Below are 15,717 nucleotides of genomic sequence, written 5' to 3' on the forward strand. Positions count from 1 at the left end.
GCCTGGAATCGAACCTGGGACCTTACAGTCCACAGACCCACGCTCTACCACTGAGCCAAACCGGCTTCGGCAGCAATGTTGAAATTAACATTTTTTATCAAATCTGGTTTAGGCCAGAGAGAAAGGAAAGGTTTTAAAAATTCCATATGCCAGTTTCTTCCCTGTACAGTAAAAGAATATTTACATTAGCCTCTAAATATTTGTAGCACTATTCTAGAGGGGGTGGGGGGCATTGTGCCTGACAGATTTCATGCACTAATATAGTAAAGTCCATATCAGTAAAAGTGTTTATTATAGCTGTGAGGTCTTTCTGGCTTTCAGACTTACATGTTCCCATCTTAAGTTCATATTTTATTTGATGACTTTTGACAGCATTAGTCATGCTCAGTCTTACTGTAAATTGAATGTATTTGGTCATGATAACAAGGATGAAATTCATCAATGTCTTATAAAGTGGGCATTTTTATGGGAAGTGATTTTTCTTTTTCTTTTTTTAACTGCTTTGAATTTTTGTTTATTTAGTCAGTCCTCAAAGAGTGGTTGAGCATCAGACATGGGCAGTATAGTGGGAGTAAGACAGTCTTTGTGGAGCTCATAGACCACCTGTGAATGCCAAGACCAATTACTAACTGCAATTATGATAGATGCTAAAAATGAGCACTTTAAGCTTCTGTGTGAGCCCACAACGTGGAGGAGCTGACCCAGTTTGTGGTTGTCAGAAAAGGCCTCCTCAAGGTAGTAACATAATTTGGGACTAAAAAACACCTTGGAGTTAGACAGCAGATGGGGCCCAGCGACTGGCATGGGAACAGGCAGTAATGCAGACATTGGTGTTTTAGAGAATCTTAGTGAAGCACAGTGTGGCTGACATGTCAGGAGCAAAAAGACAAGGTCAGGCAGGTAGGCATCAATAAAGGCATGACCTCTGTCACTGGGGAGCCATAGCAGCGGTAAGGCTTGATGATAGCCTATAAAATTAAGAAAGGCCAAATGACCCTTTGCTCTGTCACCTTTTTCCCTTCTTGGTCAGGAATACGACTGGAGAAACTACCAGCCCAGCCAGATGAGTGAATCTGAGTTGCAAATGCTGGCAAGCCTACGGCAGCAGCAGAATGATGATCTGGAGGACCCGGGGGCTGCGCATGGCCTGAGTGCCTCCCAGGTGGACAACTGTAATGTCAGCATCAGTACCAGCAGTGACGACACCACCACCTGGAACTCCTGCCTGCCGCCTGTAAGTCCCGGGCTTTGGTCTGTTGATTGCCCTAACAAGGAGCAAGCTCCTTCCTTACAAAGCCGCCTTGCCTGGGAAAACCAGGGCCCAACAAGTACCCTCTCTATGAGCAACACTCAGAGCCCATTCAGAAAGTGTCTGGCAGGTGTGGGGGCAATGACTTTTCTAAATTGTCTTAGTTAGCCTCAAATAATGCATTCTCATTGTGTGTTAATATATAAAACCACACACTGAAAGAAACAAGAATGATTTAGCTGTAGATTCTAGATATCCCATTGCATTCCCAGCTCCTTGTACAAGCCCTGGCACACAGGAGGGTTGATATTTGTTCAATGAATGAACAAATAGAAAGAGACTATAAATATTCTAAGGACTGCTTGGTTGCAAGGTCAGAAAAGAACCTTCTGTAGAAACCACAGATGTTTACTGACTCTTCCCTGCGCTGGAGGGCACGATCGGCCTGCGGATTGCTTCAGGGGCTCCTGGTTGCCCATCTGCTCACACAGGTGGAGCACTTTAATACGGCCCAGCATCCACACTAGGACGGCAGAGGTCTCGGAGCAGCTCAAAGTCTTCCTGGTTTTCAGGTGAAAGAACTACAATAGGCCCACCTTCCACCCCGGTCAGCATTGGACCCCAGAGCAGAGCCCAGTGTTCTGACTAGGTCCATTCCCCACAATACTGTCCTACGGGACCTTCTGGCTTAATCGGAATTACAAAGCTGAAGCTTCAACAGTGTGCACAGCACAAGAACTATTGTGAAGCAGAATAATAAATCATTTTCTATAAAAGTCATAATTATTAAGCACCTAGAGACATTTTAAGACCTAGCTAGGTCCAAGGGACATTTACATATAAGGCCACATTCAACATCGGATCAAACGTATTAAAATACACTTTAATCCAACAGTAAACGTTTTATCCAACAACAACTTTTGAAAGGAAATATAAAATTGTGTAACTTGGATTCATATTTATATAATGTATTAAAATATATAAAGATTGAGTTCTAGTGTAGTTGGCAATTGATAACGTCTGTATTAAGTATTTCATTAAATATTTATTAATTTTACAATTTTCTTTTTGAATTTTAAAGCCAACTTTTTTCCAAGTTTCCAACATCTTTGTAGATCTTAGAAATCTCAGAGGCCCTGGCACTAGGCCTGACAGGTGTTACCTAACTTCCTCCTCACTGCTGTCTCCTGTGGTGAGCGCTGGGAAGGCCATTTCCAGGTGGGAAAATGGAGGTCCTGAGTAAAGAGACTCAGAACTAGTGTGGCATGACTCCTGAGTCTGAGCTCCTGACCGCCGTGAGCCAGTGACTTCTCCATGTGGCTCACTTGTCTAATGAGTGCTACCAATATCCAGCAGAAGGTGAAATTCTTGCTCTGGAGGGACTTAAAAGTCTTCATGGAGGAGGAATTCAAATTGACTCTAAGGAGGTGTGGGGGTGAGGGGCGGGGATGGTGTAGCCTGAGATGGTGCTCAATTTTCATTAGTGTTCTTTTTCCTCACCTTGCCCACCCTCCAGGTTTCTCTTGCCTTAATTGTGCTTTCATTAATTGAATGTCCAAGCATGCATAATGGCTGGAGCAGCCTTAGTACCAAAGAGTACCCATGCAGCAAAAATACCCTGTGTGCTGGTTGGTACTCACAGTACCCTTGCAGCCAGCGCTAAAAGCATCAGTTTAAGTTGTAGATTTTTGCTAATGCTATTTACAATGGCATTGAAACATTGACTTTCTTATAAAACATTCATCAGCTTTATTTAAATCAAAAGAAAGAAAGGGAACAGTGGCCTCCTGAACAAGCTCCTTCCGTCATGAAGCAGCTTGGAGGCCAGCATTACAAAGGGCAAGCTGAGGAATGCTTATTTATGGACTGAAAAGGCTGAGCTCTCGGTTGCCCTGGATACACTGTTCTCATCATCACTGTCCTGTCTGGCAAGGACTGAAATCCTCATGCATGACAACTACTCCTCTCTAAAAGTATTTGGCCAAAAACAACATCATTGATAATGAACTTAATAACCCCTCTATTTGACCAAATGAAAAATAGAAATATTTTAGATAGAGAAAATAATTGAAAAGCCTACCTTTGGTATTCATAAGATGTGTTTATTACTGCATCAAGTTCAATATCAGAACTATCACCAAATGGAAAATTACATTTCTTAATGAACTGCATCTTGTTGCTCATAGAGAGTTTAAATAGCAATTTACAAGAACTATTGTGGTCTTTCTGAGAGCTCATACCTTTCCCTTTAGAAGTTGTACAGGGACCGTGAAAAAGAACAAAAGAACTCATAACTTTATTTATCTCAGTAATATCCTGCTTCTATTGTAGCTCAGTGATGGCTGCCATCCAGGCTGGCACTCAGACCAGAAACTTGGAGGACCCCTCCCCCTACTTTGGGGTCCACATCCACTTGGTCTCCAAATCCTGAGTCTCACCTCTTCCCGTTACCTCCTGATCCTCCCTACTTATACCATAACCTTGGCACTTTATTTTTTATGCAAATTCCTTCAACAGTCTCCCAATATCTCTGTATCTCCAGTCCAAGCAGCATAGCCTGATGGATAGGAGCATCTGCTCTGAAAACGTATTGCCAAGGTTCACATCCAAGCTATGACCTTGGAAAAGCACTTGGCACTGTATCTGAGGCATAATAAGCACTTAATAAATTAACGTTAGTGGTAATTTTTATTATTATTATTCACATTGGTGATCTTTCTAAAGCCCAGATCTGTTTTATCTCTTCCCTGCATCAAGCCTTTTCATAACCCCCCATTGCCTCTAGTTTGGCCTGCAGGGTCCCCGATGATCTAACACCTTCCCCCCTCTCGTCTCATCTCTCACTGCTCCCCACCTTTCACTCCCAGCTTTAGTCCCAGTTGTGAGTCCGGAAATGCACTCTGCACATATCCTTGTACCTTATACCTGTTTATCCCACAAGACTTAGCTCCAGAGTCTTCTGCAGCCCTTCTATAGGCCTCATGAGAGACATAACTTCCTTTCTCCATATTCAGCCAGGAATATCTCCATGGTGACTCTCATTTCAGCCTAGCTTGTCTGTGTCACATCAATTCATTTCACATTTTGTTTGAGTGGTACCACATGCTGTGAACTATGCTGGGGATACAAATAAAGCTTTACCTGCCTTGAGATGTTCACCAAACTGCAGGGAAGCAGAGTCCTGTCAGTCAGGGTAGTGAGTGATGATAGAATAGAGTTTTGGGAACAAGTGATGACAGAATAAAGTTCTGGGAACATTCATTCTATGTGTTGGTTTCAGGGATGCTTCACATTTAAAAAAGTGTCGTTTAACCAGAGTTCAAGAACCAGTGCAGCTCTGGTTGGTGTGTTCACTGGTTAGTGTGTGGACCCATGTACTGAAGGTTCTTGGGTTCAATTCCCAATCCAGGGCATGTACCTGGATTGTAGGTTCGATCCCTGGCCCCATTTAGGGCACAGGCGGGAGACAGCCAATCAATTTGTCTCTCACACATCGATGTTGCTCTCTCTCTCTCTCTCTCCCTCCTTTCTACTCTAAAAATCAGTGAAAAAAATATCCTCAGGTGAGAATTAACAAAATTTAATTAATTAATTAATTAATTAAATGTTTTTAAAAGGAATGCATGCAAACTCACCATGTAGAAAGAAAGAGAAAGGAATTCCAAGTTCGAAAAGGATCAGCAGTAAAATCTGTGGAACTGAGGGTGGAGTCTCTCCTTTAACAAGATAACTTCATGGCTGTACCTTTGTTTCTTCATTACCTTGTCTCAACATCACCACCCACTTCCCACCCCACATACACGGAACTAACTACTCCACGCTCTAGCTACACTGTGCAGCCTGCTATGCCTTTCATCCAGGTCATGTCAATCATGCCATTGCTCATGCCTCTTCCTTCTGCCTGGGGACCATCCATCCCTCTTCTCCTAAACACTCTTTGTGGCCCAATTCAAGTGTCACTGCCGCATGGAACTCTTCTGACCCTCAGCCACCATGCACAGAACTATCTCTTCTCTGGGTTCCCATTGCCTTCAGGCTCAACGATAGCACTGACCACATCAGGTACGCTTGTGGCCAGCATCCCCCACACCTGGTTGTAAGCTCCCTGAAGGCAGGACTATGCTGAGCAGAGAGCCTGGCATGAGGTCACACTCAGTCTGGGCTGGTTGTTACTCATTGGCTGAATAATCAATCAATCAATAATATTAAAATATTCTTTACTCTAAAATAGTAGTTTTTATCCAAATCTTAAAATAAATTAGCTTTTCTTTGCTTAAATAAATTCTTAAAGAGGCAGGTAATAGTTTACATCCCAGATTTGATGAATGGGTATTATATATATACACATAAAGGAGAAATCTCCCTCTGGACAGGGCTTAATGACCAATAATTTTAAAAGGAGATTTAGGCAGGTCACATTCAGTTTAGCATTTTTATCTCAGGACTTCACACACATTGCAGTCTGGAACCAGAATGAGGTCTTTAGCAAAGTCTATTGTGTTTACTACAAGCTTTGATTCCTCAGCTTCCCCCAGCATCTGTACAGTTCAGAGTAATATGTGCTGTTTAAATGGTGTTTAGATGTTATAAATTAGTCATTTTAAAGAGTACTTTAATGTAACCATATTTCTCATAGCAGATTGGCTTTTGTTGGCTTCTCGTGCTAAATAAATCAAGCCTGCTGAGAATCCCCTGGCCTTTGACAGACAAATTTTTCAAAGTTTCTAACTTAGAACTAAATTCAATTAAAACAATACTCTACAACTTCTGTGGAAACCAAGCTACAGCTCATCAATTTTGGAGGGTTTCTGTCAGGAGTAGCCCTCATGAGATTTAGCCATAAGCTGGGCCTGGGCAAGCTTGGGAGGGGCACTAGGAGTTGGTTACAATGGAGTTCTAAGTGCTTTTTATTTTGGTGAGGGATTTTGATTGACAATGCATAAAACCATATCGAGTGTGTGTGTGTGTGTGTGTGTGTGTCTGTGTGTCTGTGTGTGTTTCTTTTTTTAAAAAATGAGTTATTAATGGAGACAGGTTCATGTGATGACCAAAATATAGATTGCATCAGACAACCTTGGCTCATTTACTGGTACAGTTGCCTATAAAATGGGAATAATAAAGAGCCTTCCTCGTTTCGGCATGATGAAAATTGAATGAGAGCATGGGGTGCATGTGTCCTGTGCCTAACAGAGGACACTCAGGCTAACTATAACTGCTGCTCCCCAGAGCTGCGCTTCACCAAGGGCCACTTGGGCGATCATAAAAGATTTCTAGGACGTTTCCCTTTTTTATGACCACTGAGGGCTGTAAGGGTGGGCAGAGGTTCTGTTGTTCTTGTAATATGACCTTGATCATTAGAATCCAGACCGACCCCCTCAGAACTTTACAAATCAATTCTTTCATTATTTCATTATTTCTCTCTCCCATCTATAACCTATATTCTGGAAAAGCATGCCTCATAGGCATGCAAGCCTGTAAGCAAGCAAGGCTCTCAAAGCCACCATTCCTTCAAGTTAAGAGGAATTCCTGTAACCAAGTACATTAGCCCTCAGCTCATTTAAAAAGAGAGAGAGAGAGAGAGAGAGAGAGAGAGAGAGAGAGAGAGAGAGAGAGAGAGAGAGAGAGAGAGGGAAACTCAACACGTGCGTCCATCAAATGGCATATTGCAGAGCATATTTGGAGGAACACGAGGCAAAACGCACTTAATAAAATTACAAGCATATGGTGGCAAGTTATTTATGGTCTTGATTAACCTTGCAACTTGATTGCCATTTTCATAAGACTTTACATACAACATGAAAATATTGTCTTTACCTTTTAACATGACAATTATCTTATCTCCTGTTCTTTTAATTAGCCTTTACTTTTCTCCCTCACCCCCAAATTTCTAGCAGCTTGATCATGGAAAAGCAGAGCTTCTTTTGTGCTTAGTGGTAGTTAGTTTTCTGTGACAGTGGTTTTCTGACACTAGTGCATAGCAACAGCGCCACCAAAAGGACGAGGTCCTGAGTTTCTAGAATCTGTTCCATTTCTTTGCTCATCAGCATATCAGTTTTTACCTGATGATTGCTGGCTGCTCTGTGTCCAATATATAATACTTAATATATTGGCATTTCAGCTCTAATAGGTCTTAATTTGTTCTGACCTGCAGATTCATTAATTTCTCCGCCGTCTTTAAGTGTAATGAGTTTTCTTTTAATCCTGAACTAAAAAGGTAAATAGTTGATTGAGCTAAGCTGTAGATAACTCAGAGGAGCGGACATCATGGCACTATAGGGTGATATAACTGGTGTTAGAGTCAGTACAGTACTGAGCTGCATGAAATTAGCCTTCCTCATTCTCAAAGTATTGTCTATTACATCTTGCATTTGTCCCAAATTTAGCAATGTAGCAACACTTAGTTTTTTAATGTTAAATATAGAGTAATAAAATCAAATGAATTTATGGTAAAGAGGTAGTCTTATACATTTCAAATAAATGTACCCCTTTTTTTCCTGACGTAAACTGAACTGAGTTTGTCACATTTGTTATTTAAAAACATAGGTATTCACCACACCAGGTGATCCCAGCTGGATTAAGTACATACTCTAGCGGTTAGAGGGTAAACTGAAACTATTGTAGATGGCCTGGTTTCCAGTTATGGTTCCACTATGTCCTAGCCGGCATGACCTTGGTTAACATCCAGAGCCTGGATTTCCTCTTCTGTTAGATAGAATTGTTTGTCCTATCCATTTCATAGAATCACTGTGCGAATCCAATGAGATAATATCTGTCAAGGATTGAACACAGTAAGTGAACAATAAATATCAGTTACCACCATTAGCATTATTGTCACAGTTATTGGTAGGTATGGGTTGGTATTCCTTGGCTTCTTCTTATAGTATTCTCTAAATATGGCTGAATTCCAAAATCAAAAAATCAATTTTAGTTTTCTAACTGGTGCTTTCAAATGACGTTACCTACCTAGAAATAGTAGAAATAGGTTTACTGCTGCATATGTATAGAAACATGTCTATTTCCACCTGTGGATAGGAATATCTGGCTCATACAACCCACTATATTCTCCCACTCCCCCCACCCATGGTCAGAGAGCTTTAGAAACCACTGGCACATGCTCATGCATTCTGATTTGGGCCTAGAAGACAAAAGACTTCACCCAAGTGAAAGCTCTGCCCTTTCAAAGTACCAAAGCAAAAGTCATGGGAACAGCAATACCTTGAAGGAGCTCCTTATCTGCATCATTCCCATAATCCCTTTCTGTCCCTGAGTTGGATTACAAAATTAGAAGATGTGCAGAGAAAGGGAAGTGGGCCACCCATTTTGTAGGGCACTTGCATCCTTCCCCCACTGAGTCATTAGCAGGGAGGTTTTTAAGTCCCTTTATAGCAGCTACATGCGTAAGTCTAAATGCTATTATTAAATTTAAGTTCCTTTTTGGATAAAATTTTTTGAGTAACAACTTGGTCATTAGGTTTCAAAAGTACAAATTAAGTTAAAGAATCCAGTATTCAGACAAATTACAATGCCTACAATTATTTTAAGTGAACATTTTTATTTACCTTTCTATCTATTCATATCTATAATCCTTATTACTTTGAAAAGTTTCCAGTGGTTATTATTTTGTTTTATTTTCTGACACTTAAAAATCATTGTAAATGTGAACCTTTTATTAATTGTTTTCCCTTTTATTCCTTGTATCATTGGATCTGTTTGATATAAACATGAGCAAACATGGGCAGGCAAGTCTATGTGGGCTAAGATGTAGCTGAGTCACAAAGTAGATTCTGCAGCCATTTCTATTCCCCAGAGGTGGGAGAAGGAATTGAAATACAGGGATAGGGACAAGTGTAAATAGAATCAATGAGAATCAATAGTATGAAATTAAGTAAATAGAAATTTGGCTGAATCAGGTCTGTGATGCCTAGAGAGTTATAGAAATTCTTCTTAAAGTCATAGCAGAGTTCCATTCACAGGAGGCCTAATACCGCTGAAGTACTAGAATACCAATGAAGACTTTATTTCGAGTATTTTGGCACCAGTGTGAGTTGGTGTAGAGAACCTGTTTGGCACTTGGTGTGCTAATCCTTTTCTGCTGTGAAATAATAAAGCCTAAATCATTAGAACTAAATTTCACTTGCAAATTGCTAAAAGTCTTATTTCTCTAGTGAGATCAAATACGTCTTATGTTTTTCCTTCCACTGGTCTCCCAGCTGTTGTTTCTTATCACTGAAACGGTGATGCATTGATATTGGTTCAATTACCAAAGTATCTGAGTACATTTACATTCATGGCACATCACGGAGAGGCAGGCTAAGTGAGTGTGATCATCATACAGGGTGTTCGATTTAAATTAAAGGAACACTTCCAAGACATTATTTATAGAGGAAGACAGTTTACTCCAAAGGATTCCCATCATGCATGTCATTAATATTTTATTGTCTATTAAAATAAGCAATATGTACTCTCCATGTTCAGGCACCCTGGCCACACTTTTTCTTGGTTGGTGTCAGCACTGTGGGGTCACATTATGGGGGAGAAAACCTTAAACAGCCCCATTGGGTAAGGAACTAACTGAAGCCCTCTGAGAGCAATTCAAGAATGTATACCAAATTTCAACTCATCATGAAATGAAAACATTAAAAATGATTTTCATATTATAATTACATGATGGTCACATAGGAAAATATTTGGAGCTAATGTTGAAAAACGGAATTTGTGTCAGGTCTAATAGAATTTTCTCCTTTTATAGAACAAGTTCTAATGGAGGCAAGTTAAGGCTTTCATGGGATATGGTGGTTTATCTGTGTTTTGAAATAGTAACTTAAAGGTCTCTTGTGGAGGGAAAACTTGAGAGTTCACATTTTTGTTGGGTATTGGCACCACATTTTTCAGCTCTCTGATTAATGCCTGAGGTTTTATTATACACTTGGGGGAAATGAGATCCTTAACCCAAGATCTACATGTGTAATTCCATTAATGAAAACGGATGTTCTCCTTGCAAACTTACTAATAATGAGATAGAAATATATATAATCTATATGCCCCAGGCTCTTGCCTGTACTTGGGATGCAGCATTAATACAACAAGATACCTTGTTTGGTTTCGCTGTATCTGGAAATTTCAACCAGTGTTAATAGCACAAAATTCTGAAAGGAGGAGGATCCACGATGACCTTTGATTGCACCATAGATGCTATCTAGCACACTGGCCATTAAAATGACCGGTTTCCTCGTATGCATCACCTTGATCTCCAAAACAGCCTGCAACTCTTCTTTAAAATAAGCCAGCCCCTTCTTGCAGATTGTTTCTGGGAGGAAAATTACAGTAATGAGAGTGTCCGTGAAAGTACATGTCAGGAGTATGATACTGATTAGTTTTTACTCACAAATGGTTTGTCTCTTACAGCCTGTCAACCAGGGTCGGCACTATCAGAAAGAAATGAATCCACCTTCTCCTTCTAACCCCCGGTAAGAATCATCACTAATATAAATTCCTTGTTTAAAGATTAGTTATATTCTGCATTTTTATTGGTTTCATGAAATTGTTTTTCAAAACTGCCAAAGAACTTTCCAAGGTTTTTTGTTTGTTTTTTAAGTCTTCATTCAGTCTACTTTTGTTATCTAGACTATGGTGTATTGGCTAACAACCTACCTAGTTTTCAATAGCACTCTGGCTATTTAAATATTGTAGCACAGTGTCCCTAGCTGTGGGACACTGAGCAGGTCATTAAACTCAAATTCAGGCATCATAATCTCATAGTGTTTTGGGGGAGGATCAAATGAATTAATACGTGAAAAGTTACTAGCACAGTTCCTGGCAAACTCTTTTAAGTATTAATTTAGTCATTATTATTCTACTTGCTTAGATACTTCTATTTAATAGGTATTTGATATTTAGTACATTTTAAGCATAAATCTTTTTTATGGTTTTGGTACCTTTAAATTTATCAAAATAGCTTATACAAGAATAAATAGTTATTCTCTCTTATTTCAAAGTTTCATAATCTCAAAATTACTTCATTTTTTAAAAATGGCATTGGCATATGAGTCATTTGTCAATATAAAGAAATCTCATTATTTCAGGCTCATTAGGGACAAGGAAATCTGAATTTCAGTTTTGAAATATATGTAGTATCATACGGCTTTCTAATAAATAGCTACTAGTAAATAAGGTAGTTTATCTGTATAAACCAGTATTGCTTTATTACTATTTATTGTATACTAGGAATTTATTAAAAATCAGTCTATCTCGAGCTGCACACACAAGGTCTTAGTTATTATAATGCATCTCATTATCCTCATGCACCTCATTATCAAGCTCTTTCACCTGTACTGTGGTTCTTCCCTTTGAAGGAGCCACACACCAGTGACAGCATCATTGCTCTGGCTCCGGAGTGTGACCTGTGTTACAGAGTGTCTGAACTAGACTCATCGGTTACATGTATCAAAAACAACTTAGCTAATATTAAAAGAGAGAGACAGACAGATAGATAGAATGGATTTGTTAAATAAGAATATAGACTATATCCTGGGAGCAAGGGCAACCAGGCCTTAGGAGAGCCTGAAACTCGCTCCCAGGGTCCGCTTCATTCTCTCTGCGCACCAGCTCTCTCTGCTTCCAGCCACATGGCTGGCTGATGGCTCTGGAGTTTACATATTACACATACATGCTGAGTCTGGCAAGCTATGCCTGAATCCAATTCCTACTTCAGGGAGGAGAACATGATTGACTATGCTTGGGCCAAGTAACCACTTCTGGTCTAATCAGCAATGAACAGCAAATCAAAGCCATGTAAAAGCCAGGAGACCACCTATGCAGTTCACAGCACTTTTAATGGGGACCAGAATATCCATGACATGGGCAGAGTAAATGTTCTTTATTGGTGACATCTTCTAAATTGACCTGTCACTATCATAAATAAATATAATAGTAGTTTCAAAAGTGATATTGTAGTTTTAGTATATATAAAAGGTGTTTTAACATCGTTAGAATCGGTTATCTCTTGATATGTGAATATGTTCCTTGTAATCATGTAGTTCATCTAGATTTGACTAACAAACTCTTTTTCTATATATGAGTAAACTTTGAAGGTTTGGTCCAAATTGTGACAAAGTCAGAATTTGTAGTCTGAACAAATGATAGTGTTAATAAGACATGTTAAAAGTGGAAACTTGCCCTAACTGGTTTGGCTCAGTGGATAGAGCATAGGACTGCAGGCTGAAGGGTCCCAGGTTTGATTCTGGTCAAGCACATGTACATTGGTTGCCGGCACATCCCCAGTAGCAGGTGTGCAGGAGGCAGATTATCGATGTTCCTCTCTCATTGATGTCTCTAACTCTTTATCCCTCTCCCTTCCTCTCTGTAAAAATTATATATATATATATATATATATATATATATATATATATATATATATATATATATATATATTTTAAGTGGAAACTTTTGTTTCAATAAAAGGGGAAACAGACCCTAATTCTCATCCTCATTCTGCCACTAACGCAATAAATAATCTTAGACAAGCCTCTCAATCTATGCAAACCTCACCTAATTACATGAGCACCCTAATGTGTCCTAGAAAGGATTTGAGTTACATGCTCTCGAGAGTCTTTTCCAGCTTGAGATTCTGGGACTTTGATGAGACTCATAGATCTTACATAGGAAAACCAGACCTACTGTTGAAGAGAACCCTATATAGAAAATATTCTTCATAATATCAGATGAATTAATTAATGTTGAGATGTGGTAGTATGTGACTTTAAATACCACATTTAAAATTCATTTCTCGAAGATAGAATATAAGAAAATTCACTAATTAAACAGATAGTATGTTTATTTAACCAATTAAATGTCCATTCGTCTAGGAAAAATTAATTTAGATTTTAACATAATAAAATTAAAAACCAAATTCTAAAGGAAAAAAATAAAATGTCATTAATCCCATTTGCCAACAAGTTATCCACCAGTTTTCTGCAGCAGGAAACCTGAAGATTATATGGTGTGGCTCTTGGCTCATACATTCAGCAGCTTGGAGAACTGGCAGAAAGGCATTATTGGGCCATAAATAAGAAAGATGATAAAATTATGAGGGATAGCATAGATCATCATATAAAATGGAATCAATTGAATCATGTAATACACATAATTTAACAAAATTAAAAGTTATGGTTCTTAAGATTTGTATTTATTATATTTCTTACAAATAGTATCTCATGTCTTAGACTCTAAAATGCAAAATGTTAAAGTTAAAAGATGCTGATAATAAATAAGAAAAAACTATTTTAAAATGAAAAGAGAAGTCTGTAAGTCTACCCTCTAGGATAAGCAAGCACCTGACCTCACCTAATCTGAAAGGTGAGCCTCCAGAGGCTTTGAATAAGGATGAAAAGCAAGGGCTGCCTGAGCTCCTGGGCTCCATGTGGCTGTGATCACAGAATGCAAAGGTGACGGTGCTGGGGCGTGTGCACAGGCAGGTCCACGGCGAGGAGAGCAGGCGGAGCCCTTCGGAGGTGAAATGCCACACCAGCTTCAGTGAAATATCTGCACTACCAGAGACCTGAGAGTTTATATCACTCTCTCCCACATACATACAGAGTCAACTCTCAATTAGTTTCATTAATGTAACAGAACAAGCAATACGCCAAAGTCTTTCCTTTACATTTTATTCTGAAAAGGTTTTTACTTCTGCACCATAATTACCTTTGTAGTTTTTTGTGTTTATTATTATTAAAGTTTATTAATAAAGTTATTAAAAAGTTAAAGGTAGTATACAATCCACAAAGTAGGTAAATTTTGGTTTTGAAGTGTTGACTAGGATGAAAATAGCTAAAACACTGCATATATTCATATATTGTTTTCCTCTGAGTAAAAGAATTCACTTGCACTCATTGGGCAAGACATAAAGGTAATCGTTTCCTGAATGTTTTCGATCTAGGAATTAAAATACTCATGGTTCACCTGACCATAATATCTTGCTTGTCTAGATTTCCAACAAAGCCCCTTGCAGTGTTAGGAATGGGCATGATATTTCCGGCTGTATTTTCCTAACAGACTGACTAACATTAGGCAGCACCTCAAATGCTGGGGCCCTGGCCTCCAGTCCACTTGCATTGCCTCTTGGGGCACTGACAGCCTCAATGACAAGGTGCAGAAGTGGCTAACAATCTAATACAATTTAGGGGAGTGTTGGGTAGAAGGAAACAATTTCACAGTTCACTCGTGTTGAGAAGTGTTTTCTAGCATGTAAACTTGCTGCCAAATGGAAGAAAATGGATGCTGTTTGCAGCCTTAAGTCTTTTATTTTCAAATGCCTTCTCTTGGTTTGTGGGGTTTAGAGCTGTCCCTTACGCACATCTATGAATGTGTTTCTGTAGATTCTTCAGAATGGCTCAAGATATTTTTACTCAGAGATGGGTTTTATAAAATAAGCTGTGATTACTTTCTAGTAGTCTGTTTATATGGATGGAGTTGATAACTAATCTTTCAAATGATGATTATACTTGCTATTTTTACAACTCAGTGGAAAATTAAGGGGAAGGGGGAAGGTAGTCTAAGGCTTCGTAAAGCTCTAAATGTTTATGGAAATAAACAATATAGAAGATAATTCTGGAATGCCCAGTAATGAAGGGCATGTTTTCTCAAGTGCTTGCTTTATGATTTATCATCTTCTGTATTTTTAAATATCAGTGCAGATTGTGTTAGGGCTTGAATGTTTTGTGATATAAACATGCTTATAACTATAATTATCTGATAAAGCCCTGCAGACTTTGACAAATGATTAATAGCCACTGACCTCAATTCCCACTGGCTCAGCCAGCCCGATGGAGGCGAGCTGGCCTGTTGTGGTAACCTACCAGCCTGCTCTGGGCTGATCACAGTGATTTCATCTTTCTTTTCTCACCAGTTGTCGGGACGCAGCCTGATGGGCTTCTCCTCTACAGCTTACGTTTCTGTCCCGCCAGTACAAATGAGAGAGAGGTGTAAATAAATGAAATGAAATACAGAAATTGCATGTCCTGCTTCTCTTCAAATGATTACATTTCGATCATATTTTTAAAATTTTAACAAATATTTCTCCTTCGGATGAAAGCACAAGCTATAATTTCCTGGTTAATTGTGATAGATAGATAGATAGATAGATAGATAGATAGATAGATAGATAGATAGATAGATAGATAGATGTAAGTAGATAGATATAGATAGATGTAGAATGTAGATAGATGGATATAGATAGGTACAGTGGTGCCTCGCATAAAGAACGCCTCGCACAGCGAACGCTGCACACAACGAACTTCATTTCATGATTCATACAACGAACTTCGTTTCACACAACGAAGTCCCCCCAGCTTCCACGACCGCTTGGAAGATGCTTGTGCCTTCGTGGACCCAGGAAGAAGCAGTAGTTGATGACACAGAAGTGGTGAAGGACATCATCACAGTGGCCCAAAGGTTGGAATTAGAGGTAGAGG

The 15,717-nt window shown here is 39.2% G+C and overlaps 1 protein-coding gene across 5 annotated transcripts in view; it reads left to right on the forward strand.

Annotated features, from left to right (window-relative positions):
* The window catches only part of CFAP20DC (CFAP20 domain containing), a 207,591-nt gene that overhangs the window by 153,368 nt on the left and 38,506 nt on the right, over positions 1-15,717 (forward strand). For 4 of the 5 annotated variants that reach the window (XM_084903147.1, XM_084903143.1, XM_084903144.1 and 1 more), the window contains 2 exons: positions 1,031-1,234; positions 10,655-10,716. In XM_084903147.1, the coding sequence (XP_084759273.1) occupies positions 1,031-1,234; positions 10,655-10,716 (266 nt within the window). The remainder of the gene's footprint in view (positions 1-1,030; positions 1,235-10,654; positions 10,717-15,717) is intronic. The other variant, XM_084903145.1, reaches the window with a different exon arrangement.

Source organism: Pipistrellus hanaki, assembly GCF_964339955.1.
Source record: "Pipistrellus hanaki genome assembly, chromosome: 13".
Taxonomy (NCBI): Eukaryota; Metazoa; Chordata; class Mammalia; order Chiroptera; family Vespertilionidae; genus Pipistrellus; species Pipistrellus hanaki.